Source organism: Leptopilina boulardi, unplaced genomic scaffold (genome assembly GCF_019393585.1).
Source record: "Leptopilina boulardi isolate dan_hultmark-lab unplaced genomic scaffold, ZJU_Lbou_2.1 LbouV2_179, whole genome shotgun sequence".
Classification (NCBI taxonomy): Eukaryota; Metazoa; Arthropoda; class Insecta; order Hymenoptera; family Figitidae; genus Leptopilina; species Leptopilina boulardi.
The window spans coordinates 984,200-1,007,386 of record NW_026137728.1 but is presented as its reverse complement, the minus strand read 5'-3'; the positions used below and the strand labels follow the sequence as shown (position 1 = coordinate 1,007,386).

At 21.7% G+C, this 23,187-nt stretch overlaps 2 protein-coding genes across 4 annotated transcripts in view; one reads left to right on the top strand and one right to left on the bottom strand.

Annotated features, from left to right (window-relative positions):
* Positions 1 to 19,793, top strand: part of LOC127277735 (protein 60A-like) — a 27,687-nt gene extending 7,894 nt beyond the window's left edge. For both annotated transcript variants that reach the window (XM_051299056.1, XM_051299055.1), the window contains 5 exons: positions 413 to 602; positions 4,673 to 4,824; positions 15,745 to 15,933; positions 16,948 to 17,024; positions 17,616 to 19,793. In XM_051299056.1, coding sequence (XP_051155013.1) covers positions 413 to 602; positions 4,673 to 4,824; positions 15,745 to 15,933; positions 16,948 to 17,024; positions 17,616 to 17,876 — 869 coding nt within the window. In that variant the 3' untranslated portion in view covers positions 17,877 to 19,793. The remainder of the gene's footprint in view (positions 1 to 412; positions 603 to 4,672; positions 4,825 to 15,744; positions 15,934 to 16,947; positions 17,025 to 17,615) is intronic.
* LOC127277736 (death-associated protein 1) lies at positions 19,636 to 23,187 on the bottom strand. Of its 2 annotated transcripts, XM_051299057.1 has the most exons (4): positions 22,840 to 23,056; positions 22,564 to 22,663; positions 21,267 to 21,359; positions 19,636 to 20,637 (listed from the first exon to the last, which is right to left on the bottom strand). In XM_051299057.1, the coding sequence occupies exons 1-4, from the start codon at positions 22,886 to 22,888 to the stop codon at positions 20,475 to 20,477; spliced, it is 405 nt and encodes a 134-aa protein (XP_051155014.1). In that variant the 5' UTR covers positions 22,889 to 23,056; the 3' UTR covers positions 19,636 to 20,474. The 2 variants fall into 2 exon arrangements, with proteins under 2 accessions (XP_051155014.1, XP_051155015.1); XM_051299058.1 differs by lacking the exon at positions 21,267 to 21,359 and having other exon boundaries at positions 22,840 to 23,187.

Below are 23,187 nucleotides of genomic sequence, written 5' to 3'. Positions count from 1 at the left end.
ATCAATACGTGCCAACTTTAGGCACGCGAGTTATCTTCACCATTCCTTCTTTTTATATATTTTTTTCTTTTTTTTTAAGCCCCCTTGTAATTTTTTTCGAAACATTTTATTTGTATTTTTTAAATCGTCTCTTTTTTTTTAAACAAAATATTTATTTTTTTCAGAAATGTACAATAATTAATTTTTCGCTAAATGAAAATTTGGTAGCCAACATTTTATTTAGGAAAAAATTTATCTGTGATATTTTTTAAAATTTTTGTTTGAAAATAAATTAAGTAAAAATTTGTTTTTTTTTATTTAGCATAATTTTCGATTTAATCAATTTTTATTGAGGGGGAGATTTTATTTTGTTATTAGGGAGAGAAAAAAATGGTAATTGTGGATTATTTAAAAAAATATTAATAAATTGCAGATCATCATGTTGCTGGAGTGAGGCACGAGAGAGGAAAGAGGCTTTGGTTTGACGTGTCGGAAGTGCCACCGGAAGAGCAGATAATTGGCGCAGAACTTAGACTCTATCGCAATATAACAACGATGAAACATCGTCGAAGTCGAGGATCATTTACAATTACAGCCTATCGTGTTTTTCGCACCAAGAAAGGGTACAAAAAAAATTTTCATTCTCAAAAAAAAAAAAAAATTTTTTTTCAATCAAAATTGTCTATAAAAGATAAAACAGTTCAATTAAAATTTCTATAATTTCTAAAAATAGCTTTTTTCAATTAAGTTAAAAAAATAGTTTTTCAAAAGTAAAAATATTAATTTATCAAAATTGTCTAAAAAATAAAATTTATATTTCAATAATAAAAATTTCCAGATTAGTTTCTAAAAATAATAATTTTTCAGTAAAAAAATTAAATTTATCAAAATCGTCTATAAAAAGTATAATTTCTACCATTTTTTATAAAAAAAAATAGTTTCTTCAATTAATTTTTTAATAAAAATTTAATACTTTTTTTTAAGTTAAAAAGACATTTAAATAGAAATTTTTATTTTATAATTTTAAAAGGAATGCAACAATTTTGTCTGCAAAGTGAAAAAAAAGAGAGAAAGAGATTTACTTTGAAATGCAAAAGAGATTCTGTCTCCTTTCGTACAAATATTACCCACCAGAAACTTTTCGTTCTAATTTTCCGAGAATCAATTTTACCGAGAATTGCAAGAATTTATTATAACGATCCAACTACAACTCTATTAAAAAAAAAATTTATTTTCTTGTCTAAATCTTTTGCGATTTGAGATTAAAATCAGAAATTCCATTTAAAAAAAAAAGGAAAAAAAAAATGTGACAAATTTTTGCATTCTTGTTGAATGAATCAAAAATGATTAATAATAATGATAAACAATAATATTGATTATTATTAATAAAAAATTAGAATAAATTAATAATATAACAATAATAATAATTATTATTATTATTATTAATTTATTCAATTTTTTCAAGTGTTTTTTTAAATTTTATAATAAATATTTCGAGATTTTTAACAGTTAAAAAAAATAATAATTTAATTATTTAAGGTCTCGAAATATTTATTCTCAATATAATTATTATTATTGTTGTTGTTATTATTCTATATAAATAATAATAATAATAATTTTTTGTCTCATTCTCGGAAATTAGTTCCATCCTTAAAGTTTTGACATCGTCATCTTGTCCTTAATTTGGCGGTGCTTAAGTTCCTGAAAAAAAATCTCAGGTATTTGTTCTACCTGTTCCTTTAGCTATATACGATATAAACTTGAGGGGTTTCGGTTAAGCTTCACCAAAAGGACCACCCTACCCGACTCTTCTCTTTCTCATTGTCTCATCCTTATCTCTCTCTCTTTTTCTATCTTCTCTCAGTTCTCTTCCTTAATGGACCTTCAAACTCGTTAGACACGCGTATTTACTGGAATTTAACGAAAAACACACACACACACAATATCGTTTTCAAGTCATCTAAAAAATTCTTTCAACTTTTTTAAATTTCCTTTTAACATTGTTTTTCTCAATAAGGTTGAAAATTTTTTAATCTTTGAAATAACAAGTGAAACATTATATTTCCATTTAGTCGAATTATATCAACTGCATTATTTTATAATATTAGTTCGTCGAATTTTTATTGAAGGGGAAAATTTATATTTTTTATTTTAAAATTTATAATTTATAATTTTAATAGATTTTTAAATAAATAATTTTTCTATTCGAATCGAATTATTTCTTTTTTCCAATTAGGGATAATTTAAAAAAATTATTTTTCTAGAGTAAAAAAAAATGTTGAGGTATATAATCTGTTAATATTGAATATGTGAAAATTAAAATTGCGTGTCAAAAAGATGAAGCGGATTTGTATGTTAGCGGGCCGGAAATATTATTTCGCAAATTGAAGTAAATTAACCAACACTGAAACGATAAGAAGAGAAGTTTAACAATGTCTCCGTTTGCAATTGACCTCTAGAATTTTTACACATGAAAATTATATTATTTGTCTCTTTCTCTCTAAATGCGTGACGCACTCTTTCTTCTTTGACATCTTTTTTTTCTTCTTCTTTTTCTCTCGTCTAATATATCTTTGACCACTATATATATATAAATATACCTTCACTCTTCGTCTCCACTTCTTCCTCAATCTCTCGAGACAAGCTGGCGACTCCAGTTTCTCATTATGTGTGTTGCTCAGCTTTCTCATATATGTACTCACCTGAAGGATTTTATACAATTGCAAATAAATCACACATACACATACAATTATTCCAATTGAGCGTTGTTCCTATTTTTATTTGAAAAAATTTTTTTTTTTTATTTTTCCTTCTTTTTTTGATTTATTTTTTCTTATTATTTATTTGCAAGGTGTCTAACAGTCAAGGAAAAGTTAGAGAATTTTTTTTAATTTTCTAGAATTTTTTATAAATAAATTAAAATAACTATTAGTTTCAAAAATTTTTTTACTTTTTTCCCAAAGCAAATGCAAATTAAAAAGTTGGTCTTCACACTCAATTATATTAAGCATGTGATATATCTTATATTCATTAAGTAAATAATTATTTACTACTATATTTATTGAATCTAATAAATGATTTTTTAAACTTGGATAACAATTAATTAATTTTTTTGCAGTGAAATATTTGGTTTTTTAAATATAAATAAAAATTATTTGATACAATTTTATTTTATCGGTTCAACTTCAAATAAAGTAAATTATTCATTAATACGAATAATTTTTATTATTTAATTGCTAATACCCACATTTAACTTATAAAAATTTTTACAGCGTCAAATCTTAAATTATCGAATTTCTATTTAGCAAAATTGTATAAAGTTGATTTTATATTATGCAAAATTTTCAATTTACATTTAACTAAAATTCGATTTAAAAAAATTTCTATTTAGCAGAACTCTTATAAAGCATTTTTTCTAATAATTTAAAAAAATTTTAAATTAATATAATTTCAATTTAACGAAATTTATGTCTATAAAAATTGATAAAAAAAAAAGAGAACTAAGTAGAATTTTTCTTAAATGAGAATTCTGTTAAATAAGAATTAGTTCAAATTGAAATTTCCTTTAATAAAAACTTTGATAATTAAGAATTTTGTTAAATATAGAAATTCTGTTAATTGTGGATTTATTCAATGACAATTCTGTTAAGTAAATATTTTGATAAATCGAAATTTACTAAAATAACAATTCTGTTAAAAAAAAATTGTTCTTTATGCAATTTTTCTTAACATAAATTCCGTTAAATTGAAATTGTATTAATTTGAAATTTGATGTACTAGAAAATCTGCTTTATATAATTTTACTAAATAAAAATTTGATAATTTAAGATTTGACGCCGTAAAAATTCTTTTAAATTAAATGTTGAGAATATTTATTCGTCCCCTCAATTAGTTTATTTATTTCACTTAAATATTTTATTTTTTACCAAGTTCATTATTTATTTGGTTTAAATACATATGAAATTAGTGGATAATAGACAGATAAATGATTTAATTGTATCAAAATAAATTTTATTTGAAATAAAAATTTTTTAGTGTAATTTAGGTCAGGGAAAATTAAGGATTTTTTTTTCCTAGCAGTTGTTAGACAACCTAATTTGTTTACACAATTCCTGCTGTCCATATAGTGGACCATAAATTTTTAACAAATTAATGATAAATAATTGCGATTTATTATCATAATTATTAAAAATTTACATAAATATGTATTTTATTAATATTGTTATAAATTCGGGAAAATTTTTGTTTCTCAATTCAATGTTTCTGAATTTTCGGAATATATTTTATATATATATTTAAATATATTTTATATTTTTATTTTTTTATAAATATATTTTTTATGTTTATATTTTTTATATTTATTTTTTTTTATATATTTTACTGAACATGAAAATAATTTTGAAATTCGAAAAAAATAAATATAAAAATGACAATATTTTGTTAAACAATTTGAAATGTAAAAATTCTGGAATATTTTGAATATCTTGTAACATTTTTCTCAGCTCATCAAGTGTCATCATTATTTCCGGAAATATTTATAGTTTTATAATATATATATACTGCAAAGGAATTTTATTTACGTCTCTAATGTATTTATTACAAGTTATAATAATTATAATTATAATAATTATTATAATTTTTGTTTTACAAAAAAAAATCAGTTTTTAATTTTGTTTTTCTATTATATTTTCAGTCAACGAGAATTACAATATGTTGATTCAGTAAATACAACAGTGAAAAATGGTTGGATTTCACTAAATGTGAGTGCACCTCTTCAACATTGGGTCAACAATCGAGAAGGAAATCAGGGTCTCTATCTGTCCGTCCATCCTTCTGATCGATCAAGTGAGCAAAATTTAATAAAAAAAAAAAAAATTTTTTTTTTTAAATTCTAAAAATAAATTAATTAATTAATTAAATATTTAAATTGTAAATATCGAAAATCCGGCTTGACTGGAAAGTATTAACTTATCGGTCACTGGGACAAAAAGCGAAAGAGAAGAATCAACTTTATTGAAAGCGAAAGTTCTCTCGTTGAATATATTTTTATCTCTTTTTTTTCTTTTTTTTAATTCATAGAAAAACTTTTTGGTAAAAATATAAAATTTCCCGCCTAAAAAAGGAAAAGATGAATTATTTTATACTTAGTTTACTTTCTTTGAGATAATAAAACAGAGAAATAAAAGGAAAATTTTTTTTTCGGAAAAGAAAAATATATAATGTAATTGACGTGGAATAAACGTGTGCTTTCTTGTTGAAATTTTCTCAAGTCTAGATCGATATGTATATATATTTATCCTAAATTTAGCCTCTGTAACTGGTTGGATCAGTTTAGTTGACTTACGTTTGTTGGATTTTGTAAGCACGTACACTGCGAATGCTTCAAAATCTCTATTTTCGCATATAATACTAATATACTAATCTCTATTTAACTAAAAAGTATTTTTAAAACAATGAATTGAAATTTTTATTTTCAATTTTTTTTTACCATTACTTATTTTTAAAAAATTTTCAAAATATATAGTTTTTTTTTTATTTTTTAAAAATTAACATTTAAAAATCTTTAATATGAGATAAAATCTACTTTCAAAAATGCAAAAAATTTTTCTAAAATTTTTGCTTTTTAAATTAAATTTTTAAATAAAAATTAAAAAATTTCCAATTTTATTTTATATGTAATTAAATTGAAATATAATGTAAAATATTAGATTATATTATAAATAAGTATCGAAAAAAATAAATAGCTTTCTCGTTGCTGTTCTCTCTGCTCTCACTTCTCTTTCGTTTTTACACCCAAATGATAAAGAAACCATCACTTTCAGTAATTTGTTTATTTAAAAAAAAAATTTTTTTTTTCATATAATATTATTATTGAATAACGAAATTTTTTATTTTAGAAAAAAAATATCATTTTTTTTTTATTCGCAAAGTCAAATTTCAAAATAATTATATAAACAAATTAATAGAAAAAAAGAAATTTTTAAAAAGCGTGAAACAAATATAAATACGGTATATTTAAAAACATATGAAAAAAACTTTGGTGAGATAGAAAGATAAATAGCGTCTTCTTGTCTTCCTTGACTTACTACATGAGGGAGGGTGGGCGTGTGTGTATAAGAATGAGAATAAAAAAAAAAAAAAAAAAAAAAAAAATGAAGAAAAATAAGAATAAAAAGAGTTCCAAGATCGTAAGATAAGTTCGACCCCCGAATCCAATTCTGCCACTGAATCCCAGATGAGGTCCGTGATGAGGAAGAGGAAACCTTCTGATCCGTTAGATAAGCCGGATACACCTGTTGCCGTTGCGCCTTCGAGCTTTTTAAAATTGATATTCTTCAACAGGTGTATCACTCAAAACATGACATTCCAAATGTCACAATTTCTTATATGATGTGATGGAACATTATTTACTGCTTGTCAACGAAACATATTATTATTTGCCATTAAATTGTAATAATAATTATATTCAATATTTTTCCCCTAGAGGGTTTTACATATACTATATACATATATATATAATAAATACAGAGAATAAATATTTATTTGGTGTAAATAAAATTTTTATTTATTTCAAATTTTGTTTGAAGTAAATTTTTAATAATATTTATTTAGCTAATTGAGATAAATATTTCTTTATTTCTTTATTTGTAATTTTTTTTTTACTTTTACTAAATCAAAATTTATTAAATATTATTTTGGAAAAAAAATTGAGATAATTTCAAATTTTATTCTAATCTCATTAAGAGAGAAAATATTAATTATTCTCAAAAAATTTTTTCTTAGTTTTTGTTTCAAAAATAAAATTTTATATTTGCTGTGAATAATTTTTTATTTGTTACAAAATAAAAATTTCTATTTGACACAAAATAATTCTTTATTTTTCTAAAAAATAAAAAATTTTTATCGACACAAATAATCGTTTATTTGTTTCAAAATAATAATTTTTATTTGAAACAAATAATCATTTATTTGTTTAAAAGCAAAATTTTTTTTTTGATCTAAAACAAATAAATAGTTATTTATTTCACTATTTCTATTTTTAATAATAAAATTGTTCAATTTTGTAAAAATAACATTTTTTTTCTATTTTCAAAAATAATTTATATTATTAGCTGAAAAAGTGATAATTTTCAACATCTCTTATAATTTAAATTCGAATTTTACAATAAATACATAAAATTCAATAAATATTTTTTCGTTATCTTCATATTTTCAAAATCATTTCTGCAAAAAATAAATTTTTAAGCGTCGACGACTAAAATCGAATTAAATAAAAATTTGTATATATTTTTTTTTTATAAAATATTATATTCTGAGTGAAAACGTTAAAATTTTGCTAAATAGCATTCGCAAAAATCTTCGATAAAAATTAAATTTTACTTGTCCCCAAAGAATAAATTTCAAAAAAAAAAAGAAAAAAAAATGTTATTTCGAATTTTTCTCCAAAAAGAAAAAGATCTTTTTCTTAAATATTTTCTATTATTATCGATACTTTTTAACATATATATTATACAGATTTTGTTCTTTTTTTTTTCTTATATACTAACACAACTTTTTATTCTTTTTGTTAAACAGATATGAGAAAGAAGAATATTTCAATTCAAGTGAAATCCAAAAACATCTCAAGTTACAATTATATATACATTTGAAAAAAAAAAAAAAGTTCCAGCGAAATTCCCGTCCGGTTTTTCAAATGAATTCTCTCAAGTTGAAACTATTCTTCAGCGATGAATAATATATTTGATTTTTGAAGAAGAGATTAAAGATGAGACATTTGATGGAAATCTTCTAGAGAAGAGAATAGATGTTTTGTGAGGCTGTAATTTTGATATTAGTCTTCGCAGGATTCAATATTATATCCCGATTTTTGAAGAAAGGATCTCGTGACCCAATTTTTCGTTGATCCTTGCGGATAATAAGCTTGTTCATATGGCAAAAACCAAGGAGAGTGTGAATAATAAAAAGAGAGGGTCAGAATAGTATTATATATATATATGAGGCGTATAGTTTGTTGTTTGCCGCGCCTAGATCATTTTGTTTCTTACGTCCCTCACCGCGAACTTCTCACAATATGGATATCGTTCTCTCTCTTTTATCTCCTTTTTCTCTCTCTCTTTCTGTCTCATGGTCTCTCTTTCGAGCATTCGCGTAACTCTCCCCCGGGTCCCACTGGACAACCGGTTTACCTTTAATCATTCAATATAAAACACAAGATCGGTGCTACACCTTTATATACATCCTGATATTGTATTGGTAGCTCACCAATATATATGATCATCGACTTTTATTTTAACATCGAGAGAATTGTATATATATATATGTGTATACATATATATATGTAAAGTACCTCTCGAGAAGAGGCGCGTCTTTCTATTGCGACACATATATATATATATATATTCTCTCTTCGTATATATCCAGTTATTTACTTCACTCTCACAAAGATGATGATGGTTATAAAGATGCCTTTTGCCTTCGACATATTATACAGACCTTATCGAAGGTCCTCCCAACTCAAAAGTATTTATTTGACACTATAGATTCTTTTTTCTGACTAATATTCATTTTTTCTTCTTTGTTTTCCATTATTATTAATATTATTATAATTTCACGCTACAATATAGAGAATAGAATAGAATTCTACAATAGAATTTTTGTATTTAGGAATGATGGATTATAATTATTTTTTTTTTCATACATAGATGCGAAAAATTTTTATGACGATGTCTATATAACCGGAAAAATCGAGAATTAGGTAGAAAATTTTCGTTGGACAGAGAATTTCATTTTAAAAAATTTTTTTACTAGAATCTGATTTTAAATTAATTAGATATTATATTAAAAATATTATTATTAACTAGCAAAATTAAACGCGCGCGAGCGCGCCAAATTGAGTATTTAATTCTGTGTTATAAAGAAATTAAAGATTAATATTATCAATAATAATTTAATTTATTAGAATATTATTACATATTAAATGATAATAATGAAAATTATATGTTTACAGGCCTCGGATTATACGACTTTTTTCAAAAATACGAATTTATCGACTTATTTTAATAAAATGCGACATTTTTTTTCCATTTGAAAAAAAAATGTAAATAAAATACATTTTTTTAGTATAAAATGCAGATCTTCTTCAGATCTTCTTCAATTCAATTATTTAACAAATTTTGAACTAAAATGATTCTTCACTAAATTAATTATTTTTAATAATTTTAATGAAATACATCTCAAATTCAAATATAACAAAATTATTTTTCAATTAAAATTTTTATGAAATTTAACAATTGTTTATAATTTAAAAATAAAATATCACAATAAAATTGAATTATTTTTTAAAAATTTCAATTCAAAATAAACTAAAATTCAATTATTACCCGAAATTTTAATTCAAAATCAATTAAAAATACAATAATTATCAAAAATTTTCAATTTAAAATGAAATAAAATTCAATTATTTTCTAAAATTTCTATTCAAAATTAATTATCCAAATTTTCAATCAAAAATGAAATTCAATTAAATTATTATCCAAAATTTCAATTAAAATTCAATTATTTCTCAAAATTTTCAATTCAAAATGAACTGAAATTCAATTATTTTCCAAATTTAAAATCAAATAAAATTTCATTATTCTCAAAAATTTGAATTCAAAATTAATTGAATTTTCAATAATTTGAATTTAAAAGCATCTAAAACTTAATTCTAAAATTTTCCATCGAAAATTTTTTTTTTTTGAAATTTAATAATTTCAATTATAACTCTAAGAAAATTCAATTATTTTTAACTATTTTAATAATATTCTTTGGAAATTCAACTATCTGAAACCATTTTTCAATTAAAAATGATTTTCAAATTATTGTATTTTGTCCGCATTTTCTAATAAATTTTTAGTGAAATCATCTAAAATTTTAATTACAAAGCACTTAAAGTTTCAATTAATTTCAAAAATCTCAATTTTAAATCTTTGAAAATTCAATTAAATTTAAAAAATGTTTTCCAAAAATTGTTTGATAAATTATTTTTAGTTCTGTAAAATTTAATAATTGTTTGAAAATTAACAATATCTGTTGAAATTTAATTATTTCTAAAAATTTCAACTTTAACCCTTCGAAAAGGATTATTATTAAAAAAAAAATTTTTTATTTAAAAATCTGTAAAATATTTTTGTTAAAATAAAAAACAAATCCACTTTTTTTTGGAATATAAATCGACTAAAACGACTTTTTATGTCTTTAAGTTGATTCGAGGCCTGTGTTTTTATAATAGGTATTCGTTGGCCCCTGGTACCTTAAAAATAAATTTTTAAAAATAAATTTTTTTCAAATTACTATCTTGTACGAAATTTCTTGGCGCATCTTTTTTCTCATCATAAATTTTTTGTATTTGTATACAATTTTTGAATCAATATACAACTTTAAAAAAAATTTCGTTGGTAAACGTTGTGTACTTCAGCTTCGTGAATTGAATCTTCGAATTCGGAATTTTAAAGAAACTTATTCAAAAATTTGGAAACACAATTATACAACTTTGGCAAAAATGAGAAAAAGAATTGTCAAAATTTGACACGTCATAAGATTACTATTCAAAAAAACACGTGAAATCAGAAAAGGCCAACTTCAAGTTAGGACAGAAGGACAGACCAAGCATTTTATTATTATATATAATAATTATTATAATTTCACGCTACAATATAGACCAGATAGAATTTTTGTATTTGGGAATGATGGATTATTATTTTTTTTTTTTCATACCGAGAAGCGAAAAATTTTGATGACGATATCTATATAACCGGAAAAATCGAGAATTAGGCAGAAAATTTTCGTTGGACAGAGAATTTCATTTAAAAAAAAATTTTTTTTCTTTTTTTTACTAGAATCTGATTTTAAATTAATTAGATATTAATTATATTAAAAATATTATTATTAATTAGATAATTTTGCGCTACGCTTTTTAAAACGTGGAAAAGTAGGGAAATTCTATTTCGTATATGTAAAAGTCAAAGAGAAAAAGTATAAAAAAAGGAAAAAAAAAAATAAAATCATAAATTTTTTTTAAAAACGGTAAAAAATTCAGTTTTTAAAATAATTTTTGGAAAAAAAAAAAATTTCATCTGGAACAGAGAAAAATTTTACTAAAATATGGAAAGATTTAATTGAAATAGAAATTTTGCTATTTTAGTGAAACTTTATTCGCTGCTCCAGGTAATCTTTTCTTCCGTGTTCCAATCTACCGAAATTAATTTTGTTTAGGGTTGTCAATTTTTTTTTCTGCTTGAGTATTTAAAATTACAATATAATTATGAAAAATTAAAAAATAATTAATTTGTCATTAAATTTTTTTTTTCAAATAAAACTAAAAATTCTCGAAAATTAAAAATTTGAACTTCTCTCATAATTTGTTTTATTTTTCATTGCCGATTTTTTTTATATAGGGTTTTTCATGATTTTAAACAATCAAGTGCATAGATTTTAAAAAATTAATATTTTTTCAAAAAATGAAAATTTTGAAAAATATAAAAAACCTATTTGTAAAATAGTTAGAAATTAATTTTTTTATTTTTCATAGTTAAAATATGTGATTTCAGGTTCTCCAAAAAAGAAATTGTATGCCCTTAAAAAAAGTTAATTTTAATTTTATTTTTTATGTATAATTTTTATTAGAACAAATTTTCATTAAAATTAATTAATAATAATATAATAAAATATAATAAAATTTTTAATTCATATTCTGAAAAATTGATTCATTTAAATAAAAATTTGGACAAATAGAAATTTTTTTAAATAAAAATTCAGTTAATTCAAAATTTGTCGAGAAAAATTTTATGTGACATGAAAATTTAGTTAAATAAAAATTCGGTTAAAAAAAAATTTGTCGAGAAAAAATTTCCGTGACATGAAAATTCAGTTAAATAAAAATTTGGGTAAATTTTTCAAGAAAAAATTTCCGTGTTATGAAAATTCAGTTAAATAGAAATTTTTGCTAAAATTTCTGTCACATAAAAATTCATTAAAATAAATATTCGTATAGGTAAAATTTTCAATAAAATAAAATTTATTAATTTTATGAGAAAATTCTGTCAAATAAAAATTCAAATTAGAAAATTTTCCATAAAAAATTTTTTTTTTTCAAATAGTTAAATACATCTAAATTTTAAGCAATTAATTTTTGTTGCTTCTATAAAATTAAATAAATTTAGTTTCTATATTGTTTTTAAAATTTTACTCCATCTAATTTTTTTTTTCTGTACGCGATCAATTTTACATTTTTGAAGTGAAATATTTAGTATATATAAATAAAATAATTATATGAAATTCTCAGTCGTACAATTTTCCGGTTTTTTTTCTTCACATCCCGTGAAGATATTAATTTTTTTTTTTTTTTAATTCATTCGGAAATATGCTTCATTCTCAAGGCTATTATGTGGAATCTAGAAGAATAAATGATTATCTTTTGTATTTAATTGATAAAACGTAAGCGCAATTCCGGTCCAAACCGGAACGAGCAACTTTAATAAATATAAAACATTACCTGTTGCACGTCCTTGACTCTCAGATTATTGCGAAACTCACGGCTAGACTACACCTTCGGAGATCTGTTTATCCTTGAACTTTTATCTCAAAAAAAAAGAAAAAAGAAAAAGAACAAAACAAAAATTTGAAATTTTGAGCTTTCATTTAAAAAAAAAAATAATTTCATTTTTGACAAAATTCCTCTTATTCACATTTTAATGGAAAATACAAATTTATTCCAATTTTTTTCATTATTCTGTCAATAATTCATATAGATTATTAGCAAATTTCGTAATTTCGAGTCTCTATTTCCCCCCCCCCTTTTTTTTAAAATTATTATTTGACTTTGTATGAGCGTTATTATAAAATTATTTTTTTTAAATGAGAAATAAATTTTGAAATTTGTAAAGCTATTATTATATTGGATCTCGCGAGCTAAGAAACTCGCAACTATATTGTATATATATATATATATATATACATATACAATATAATATATATGTAATACTTCCATGCAAGTTTGCAAGTACTCTCGTCGCGGGCAAAGTGCATAAGCAGGTGTCTGCAATCTTGGTAAATGCGCATTCCTCTAAGGCAATTTACTAGCTTTCTCGAAATCGACTTGTTGTCCAAGAAATTATTTGCATAGGACTCTATATAGTTAACGCGCAACCAAAATTACAAAATGAACAATGCAAATTGTCTTTTTTTCCCAAAACAAAAAAAAAGTAAGGTTGAAAAAAAACTGTCACAATTCAAACAGAAGGAAAAAATCATTTTTTTAAATCTTATTTATAATTATTATTATTATTATTATTATTATTATTATTATATATTTTTTATTTCATTCATTTATTTTCATTTTCAATTTTTTAATTAATAATAATAATAATAATAATAATAATAAAGTATTATTGAAATTAATATTGAATAAATAATTATTTCATAATTTTAATTTATAATAATTGTGATCTATAATTAATAATAATAAAATAATTAATAATAATAAAAATGTTTTCTAGGTACTGGGTCGACAGAAATTCTGCGATAAAATTGAATTAAAAAATACAAAGAGCTCTGTTTTTTATTTGCTTGTTATAATATAATATAATTAAAATTTAATTTTACTATTTAAATTAAATTTTTTATTATTATTGTTATTATTATTATTTTAGTATTCATTGTATTTTTATAAACTATTTTATTTTTATTATTATTATTATTATTATTATTATTATTATTTATACATTGATTTATTTGTTGTTACAACGAATTTTTTTGCCAGAATTACTATGTAACTGAAAATTTTTATTTTATTCAAACGACATTATATTTTACTTAATTTTCATTAAATATAATTTTTAAATCAATAAAATTTCTATTTATAAATTTTTATTTAACCGAATTTCCAATTCAACTAAATTTTTATTTCGATGAATTTTCATTTTTCTTCCTATTTCATTGAGCCAAAAAAAGCTTAATAAAATATACTATATTAGATAAAGAAAATCAAAATTATTAAAATTATATATTTGTTATTAAAAATTCAGCCTAATATAAAAATTCCGTTTAAATAGAAATTCGATTAAATATAATTTTGGTTTAATAAAATTTAATATAAATCAATGAGAATTTATTTTATAAAATTTGACTAAATTAAAATTTTTCCTAAATAAATGATATTCACTGAAAATTTAAGTATTTAACTAAAATAGAAAATCACAAAATTATTTCATTCGATCAAATAAAAAATTGTGAATAAAAATTTCAATGAATAAAATTTTATGCTAAAATATATCAAAAAAAAAATTTAATAAATAAAAATTTGTCCTAATAAATAAAATTCACTAAAAATTCTCTCCTTCGATCAAATGAAAACCGCAATAAAAATTTTAATGAACAAATTTTTGAGGCAAATATAAAAAAAATGTTTACTGAATAAAAATTCTCTTTTATTAAATTTTTAAATTCTCTTTAATAAAAATTCGTTTAATTATATATATGTAAATTCAATGAACTTACGAATTTAACGAAAAAATCTATACTGAAAATTCAAATTTTTCTGTTTAAAAAATTTTTTATCACCTTTTTGTTATTTATGACAATATATAATGAACAAATTAATTGAAAATAATATCATTTAGAAATATACACGGCTATTACGGTTAATAATAACTTATATTGGGTATATGGTCTTCGAATCTTTATATAACTTGTACATGTGTTATTGCTACAAAAGTTGTTATAATTAGAGGCCTAGATTTTAAAGTATGAATCGTGTGCTGGATATTGGCATGGAAGTGTATATATATAATGCATATTTATTGTATATGTATTTATATTTAATATATCTATATATGAATAAAGTGAACGGCTTGATAAATATCGTGTATCTACTCGAGGCGTTGAGATTCTTAAATAGTAAATATTCATGAAGGTTGGCTATAAATAATCGCACGCGACAGGGTACAGGCCACTCCAATAAACACCCATTCTATATAATGTTCTTTTATTTTAAATTATACATTTGCAATTAATTTTCATCTTATATTAGATTTCACTTCCAGCTTTTTAATCTTTCGAATAAGTATACATATATATTAATATAAATATAGTTTCGCTTTTCCCTTAATGTAGTCTACTGTAAGAAATTATAAATTTTATTCAGATATATATATACCTATATTTTTTTCTGTCAATAATTTTTTCATTGTCCAAAAGTAAAAATCATTAGTTCGAAAAAATTTTTCTGTGATATTTTCTAATTAATTTATAAACTATTTTATTTTTACAAAAATTTTCATAAAAATAAAAGAATTTTCTGTTTTACTCATACGAAAATTTTTTTTCATACGAATTTTTCTTGAGCAGAATTTTTATTTAATTCGAATTTTCATTTATTTATATTTTGGTGGTAAAGTCCACTATAAAATTTATTATTAACGATTAGAAGAAAAAAAATATTTTTTGAAACGGAAAATAGTAAAATGTTTTTATTAAGAAAATGTGTTTTTTTTTTTATAATTTGTTAATGAAAAAAAATTGAAAAAAATATATTTCAGCCGAAAATTTATTTTCAAAAAAATTTCATAAAATAGAATTTTTATTGTACTTGGATTTATATTTGACAGAAATTTTTATTTAAATTTTCGTTTAAGTGAATTTATATTTTTAACGCAAAAAAACTATATTATTTAGCCGAATTTCCGTTAAATAGAATTTTTAATTTGAAATTTTAATTTTTCTTTTTAGTGCACGAGATGAAACCAGAGGAGATTGGAATTGTTGGATTTCGAGGTGATGCTGATAAACAACCGTTTATGGTTGGTTTTTTCAAAAGTTCGGGAGTTAGAGAAAAAAAATTCAGACAAAAACGAGACGCCAGGAGGAAAAAGAAAAGCGATTCATCGAGTTTGGAGTATCGTAGTAATCCCTATATAGGTAAATTTAAAATTGTTGAATTTTATTAATATTTATTTATTTCAAATATTATATATGGGTCAGAATTTCTCAAATGGATCACCTAAAATTCAGAAATTTTTTTTTTAGTCTCATTTTTTTTCTCAACGATTTCTTACACAAAATTGTGTGAGGAATTCAAAAAAAAAAATTTAATTTTCTGTCAAGAACGTCAAGAACACTATTTTTTAATAACATTTTATAAATAAATAATATAAAAATAATAATAATAAATAATAAAAAAAATAAAAATAAATAATATGAAATTTTTTCAAAATAAAAATTATATTTAGAAACTACATTTTAAGACGAGGAAAATTCTTTTTTTTTTTTAATTGGTGAACAGGAACTCGAGAAAAAATTTTTTTAAAATAAGACTGCAAAAAATTTCAATTGTTTATAACTTTAACAAAAAATTTTTTTTGACCTAAAAATTTCAGGGACTTATTTTTACCATGTAAGAAGTCAAAAGAAATGATTTTTGATTAAAAAAAAAATTTCTGAATTTTAGGTGATCCGTTTGAGAAATTCTGACCCATATAGTATATATTTTTTATTAATAATAATAATTATTGTGCTAATTAATTCATTGATAAAAGAATAAAAAAAAATTTTTCATTTCATTATAAGTCATTAAATTTATTCATAGAAATAAATTAAAATAACATAGAAAATCATATTATAAATAAAATTCAGAAATGGAAATAAATTAATAGAAAAAATAAATTTTCTGTATGTGAATTTTTTCTTCACAAAAATTACTTTCATAATAATTACTTCATTAATTAAAAAATTAAATTATTTATATATAAATAAAAGTAAAAATTTATCAAAAAAACTGCAAAATTTGTTGTTTTTAATTTTAAAAAATTTGTAAAGAAATATTTTTTTTTTTTGTGTAATTTCTCTATAAATTATTTTTTAACAAGAAATTTTTAATTGGTAATAAAAAAATCAGTTTCAAAAAAAAAAAAAAATTTGCTGTTTTTCTTACAGATGCAGCGACTCAGTACAATTCAAGAACATGTAAAATACAAACCCTTTACGTGAGTTTTCGTGATCTCCAATGGCAGGTGAGAAACGATACAAATTTTTCGAAATATTTATTCAATTAAATTAATTAATTAAATCAGTTTGTGAAATTTTTTTCTAATTTTTTTCCAAAAATCACATTTTTATTGGAAATTTGTCTTTAAATGAAAAATTTACCATTTTACTAAAAAAAAAAAAAATTTAATTACCAACGACAATATTCGAAAAAGAAAATTTATATTTAATTCAATTTTTATTATTTTAAATTAATAATAAATAAAAAAAAATGTTAAAATTAAATTAATTAGGTACAAATAAAATTATGAATTAAATAAATTACTACTGAAATAATAAATAAAGTAAATAATTAAATTAGTTAAGTAAAATATTAATTGCAGAAAAAAATCTAAATGTTAAAAATTAATGAATAAAATTTTAGATAAAATCACTTGATATAAAGTATAGAAATACTCCCTCAATAAGGAAGCAATTAAAAATATCAAAAATTTATTAGGTACATTTCTTATTTTTTTTATTAAATTTTTGATGAAAAGAAACAAAAAAAAAGTGTCGTACAGATTATTTTAAAAACAAAATTGTAGACGTATTTAAATTTATTTTTGTTATTTCAGGATTGGATTATCGCACCCGATGGATATGACGCTTACTATTGCAGTGGGGAATGTAATTTTCCTTTAAATGCACACATGAATGCAACAAATCATGCCATAGTTCAAACACTTGTGCATCTTGTAAATCCTGGTAAAGTGCCAAAACCATGTTGTGCACCAACAAAACTCTCGGCAATTTCCGTTCTCTATTTTCTCGACGAGAGTAATGTTATTCTTAAAAAATACAAAAATATGGTCGTCAAAAGTTGTGGATGTCACTGAAAGAAAATTTTCTTTTTAATTTTCAATTTTAGCAATTTTTATTGGTAATTCTTTTTTTTCTATTTTTTTTTTTTAAGAATAAATATTTGAATCCTGATTTTTCAAGATAAAATAATGTTTAACATGTACATATATTATGATAGTTTATTTTTAAATCGTAAATATTAATTAGATAAGAAAAAAAAACTTTATTTTATCTAAAAAAAATTAAGGATCTAGAAATTTTTTTGTATTTTTAATTTTTAGAATTAAAAAAAAGAACTAACAATTTTTTTTTTTATATTTCAAAATTGACGCGCAATTTAAATTTTATTGTTTACCTTTTTAAATCTGAGGAAAAATACTCATAGAAGTGAAAAAAAAACATTCCACTGTTAAAAATATTTTTTCTTTTTAAATATCGATGATCATTGTTTTTTTTTAAATAATCATTTAGCATTTTTCGAATTTTACGCTTTACTTATGAAAGGAAATTCTTATTTGTCAGTGAGTTGCTGATTCTTAATGCAAAATGTTTAAAGAAGAAATTGACAAAAATTTGAAGAACAAATAATAATTCCAATGCAATGACATTGAGTCGATTTTCATTTCTCAAGTTGTTAACAATTTTACAATACTGATTTCTTTTCTAAGATGCTAAATGAATATTTAATTATTTTTTTTTTTTTTAAATATTTTTCTAACACTCTATATTATTAAAGTAATATAAAATATAGTTTTCGAATGAAATAACATATTTTCTGTTAGAATCGATTTTTCAGTCGATTAAAAAAAAAGAGAGAAAAATTCATCAATCGAAATCAATTGCTTCAGTTTTAATTGAAGTTAAAATATGATTTTTTTAAAAATAAATTACCAAAATCATTTATGTACAGACAAAAAATGTTGAAAAAAATATTGTTCATCATCAGAGAAAGAAGTTTCAAAAATTGGTATTTCTTTTTTTTCTCTGATAAAAAAAAAAATATATTGTATTTACTAACTTATTATCTTAAGTTATTTATAAATGTTTATATACTCAGATGTTTTTTTTTTAGAAATAATAATATACGTGTTTTGTAAGAATTTTGTACGAACTGAAAATGAATCTGTGGTTAAGTTTTTTTTTTATTATTTTTTTTTTTTTTTTAGTACGAATTGATTGTAAATGCGGCAAAATTGTTTTTAAGATTAATTAACGCTAACAATCAATGTAAATAAATTTCTGTACATAGACGTTAATAATTTACGTGACACAAAATATAGAATTTGTGCTTTAAACTATTTTTATTTTTTACTTTCGTATTTGTTTTTAAATTAATATTTTTTTTTACCGATTATAATGGGGCTATTATACTCAGTGCCAGTTATTACGAATTTGAATGTTGAAAATATAAAATGGAATTTTTTTTCAAATTCATTCGATTTACTTGAGGGTTTTTGGAGTTTCATAAAAATATAATTTCTTAATTATAAAATTCTGTATATTAAATCCATACTTGTAAATTATGATTATAAATTATTATCTTCTTTATATTGATATCATTAAAGTATCGCAAAATATTCCAAAATCCTCGCGATTCTCAAAAAATATTAATTTATAGATCCCTGTAAAGAAGTAGGACATTTGTAATATGTTGTAAACACTTTTTAAATTCTAAATTCAAAAATTTATTTAAAAATTTACATTAAGAATTATATTGAAAATTCTATGTAAATAAAATAAATTAATTGTAAAAATATTCATATTTATGAGAGTATAAAATGAAAAAATTAAAAATAGTTTCAAAATTTATAAAACTTTTTCTCTAAGTTCATTTATTTTTTTTTTTTTTTTAGAGTACAAAGACATGCTAAAATAATCTTAATTCAAATGATACTCTTTTTATGATGTAACCTCGATAACGAAAAAGTGAGCAGTTTTTATTTTTTTTTTTTTTATAAACTATATATCCAAGACACAAATGCAAAATTTGCACCGAGTGTTGAATTAATATAAGAAGCAATTAAACATTGGAATGCTGTTTTTAGGTTTTCTTTTTTAAATGCATCACAATGGTCCCCCAAAAACATTTATATTCACAGTTTGAATGTTAAATATACTACTATATATATGTTTAAACTAAAAAATTGTAATAAACATTGGAAAAAAACGGCGTATATATATATAATCTAGCTCTGAGTAATAAAAAATAGTTTAGAACTTTTGAAATCGATTACATCATTTTTTTTACATTTTTTTTGCGATGAACACTACATACATTTGATAAAATATAAACCCTCTTTTTTTTTTAGCAACAGTAATAAACTTTTCAATTTTTTTTTGGGTTCTCTTAGAACTTATATAGAAACTAGCACAATCTTTCATTTATTTTTTTTTCTTCAGTAAAATTTGAAATTTAGGCAAAGTCATAAAAAAAAAAAAAAAAAAATTAATTTCTAATTGCATGAAAAAAATTTGTAGGTCGTAAACATTTTAAATGTGGATATGTAACCTACAGTTGTATTTTTGTTTTTTAAATATATATATTTGTTTTTTATTTTTTTATGACTTTGCACTTTTTTTTTTTAATCATCAACTTCATTCAATCCAATCTTGTTGATAGAATTTTACAAGATCTATTTCCTTGGCTGTTGAATAATAACGGGCCTGGAATTATGAATATGACGAGGTGGTTCGTGAGTTGGCATGGGTTTCTCGTGAAATTTCTGCACAGCTTCCGGTGGAAAATCTGCATTTCCTTTTGCCAATACGCCACTGATCAACAGTTGCTTCGGTGGACTGTAAATAAAAATTTATATTTTCACAAAATTCATAAATCATACAAATTTTTATTTTCCGATTTGCTAAATCTCACAAAACACACACCAAAACGAAAATATTACGAAACATTTGCGGGATAAAAAATAATAATAATAATAATAATAATACAATCAGCTTTTGAAATAGAATTAAATGATTAATTTAATCACACATAAAACAGAGTAAAATTTCAACTTCTTTTCGTGAATTTTTTTTTCTGCTGCTCTTTAATTTAAATTGTTTATTTTTTGTTGTAAATTAAAATTTTTTTTACAAATATCGCAATTAAAATACGAGAAAGATGAGATGATGCAATCGCACAAAAGCAAATTAAATTAATAAATATTCAATTACGATAACCGAAGGTTCTGATTTATTATCAGAGGAAAGAAAACTTTGTTTCCATTTCAGAAAATTCAATTAAATACAAATAGAAGAAAAATAAATAAAAGATAGTCATATAGTAAACAGAAAACTATTTTCAGTAATTTAATATTTATGAATATTCTAATTATTAAAAAAAAAAAAAAAAAAATAGTCACAATACACATTTTTCAAAATTCAAACTATAAAATAAAAATAAAAAAAAAAAAAATATCAATTATTACCAACGTGATTTTGCAATTACACTCTGCTTAACACAACGTTTGCGTACGATGAATGGAGATAATTGTTTCTTTAAATCCACATCAGATAAAACTCTGTAAATAAAATGTAGTAAAATAAAAATAAAAAAATTTCTATAATATTCAAGTTCTCGATGTTTAAATAAAAAAAAAATTTTTTTTGTGATAATTTAATCACATATTTTCAGCAATAATTATGCAAATAATTTTTTAAATCTTTTCAAAATTAGAAAAAAAATTAATTAAGAAAAGAATATTTTCAAAATATTTTCTCTGAATTGTATATCAGGAAAATTTTAAGTTACAAAATTAATTAAAAAATAGTAACAAAAAAAAAATCAACATTTTGTTTTTTGGATGAAATTTGTGAATATTTATTTAACCTCAAAATATGAACTTAGAAATTTGCAAGAAAAGAAAAAATTCCCTTTAGTGCTAATAACAACAATAATAAAAAATAATTAAAACGATAATAATAATAATAATAATAATGTTAATATTAAAGTAACTTCTTCAATAAATAAACTTAAAAAATGGTAAAATAATAATAAATAAATAAATTTTTTCGAAACAAGAGAGATAAAAAAAAATTTGAATAACAGTGCTTTTACCACTATTGTTGAATTAATAATAAAAAAAAAAGACAATAGGAACTATAAAGCAAAGAAGAATTAATTTTTCAAATAAATACAAGAAGTATTTGTAGAAAAAGATAAGCGTAAAAATAAATTTTAAAATTAAAATTTTTGTTTAAATTACATATTGTTGAATAAAACTGAAATAAAAAAGATTTCTAGTTTCGAACTAAAAAAATAACTAAAAATTAATAACTAAAAAAGAAATAAATATTATTTGCAAATAAATACAAGAAACAATTTATTTTTACAATTATTCCAAGTAGATAACATAAAATAGCGAAAAAAAAAGTTCATCCTTAAAAACTATATAAGCCAATCAGGTATAAAGAAAGACAGGAAGTGACAGAAACCGGTTAAAACCGTTTTAACCTTCTTTGAGAATGAAAAACTTTGCAAAATATATATATAAAGCAAAAGCAAATGTTACAAAATGATATTTATAATTTAATATAATTCTGAAATCTTGAGAAATTGATAAAATATGTAATTACTCATTCTTATATATATATATATATATAGACAATAAACCGATAAATGTTTACAAACAATTTTTGCCACATCAACATTATCAAGAAAAAGATTATTGTAAGTATACAGAGTAAACAAGAAAAACAAAAAACAAAAAATTTACATATTCTCACCTAGTCGATGGCTTGCTTTCCTCGGCTTCCTTAGCCGGTTTGACCTCGCGTTCCTCCCTCGGTAGCTTATGTTGAATTATCCTCATGCCCCCGGCTTTCACTGTGAAATCGCGAAAAAAAAAAAACTCAGCTATATAATAAATACAGATATCCTCAACGACCTTGAGCCGCTTTTGTCTCCCCCTAATCACGTAGCACCTCTACTACGTAGTTTATACATATATACAGTAAAGTTTAAAAAAAAAAAAATTATTATTTTTCCAATATAAAACTAACCTGCTGGAGGATGTCCTCCTTTCAGTTCACCGTCTTCTATACTCGACATAATTATCTTCGAAAATTTAATAAAAAATAACACTTTAGATCTATGAACAATATGTTTCGAATACTCTTTTTTTTTAATAATGTATATATGTATATATCTTCCAAAGGTATACGATAAATAAACTCTTCTTGACGAGCGCTCGAAACGCAATAATGAATCCAGCGAGTCTTTGGAGAAATACACACACACACACACACACTCACACACGTAAAGATACGAGATTGCACGAATATCATCGTATCATTTTTTTTTCAATATCTTTACATTTTATTAGAGAACTTACAATATTGTAAGAATTT

Bases quoted from the DNA above. Each gene is read 5' to 3' on its own strand.
- LOC127277736 (XM_051299057.1), bottom strand. From the start codon at position 22,888: ATGTCGAGTATAGAAGACGGTGAACTGAAAGGAGGACATCCTCCAGCA. The intron at 21,360-22,563 runs GTGAGAATATGT...TTTTATTTACAG, and splicing joins GAAAGCAAGCCATCGACTAG to AGTTTTATCTGATGTGGATT. The intron at 20,638-21,266 runs GTAATAATTGAT...TTTTATTTACAG, and splicing joins GTAATTGCAAAATCACGTTG to TCCACCGAAGCAACTGTTGA.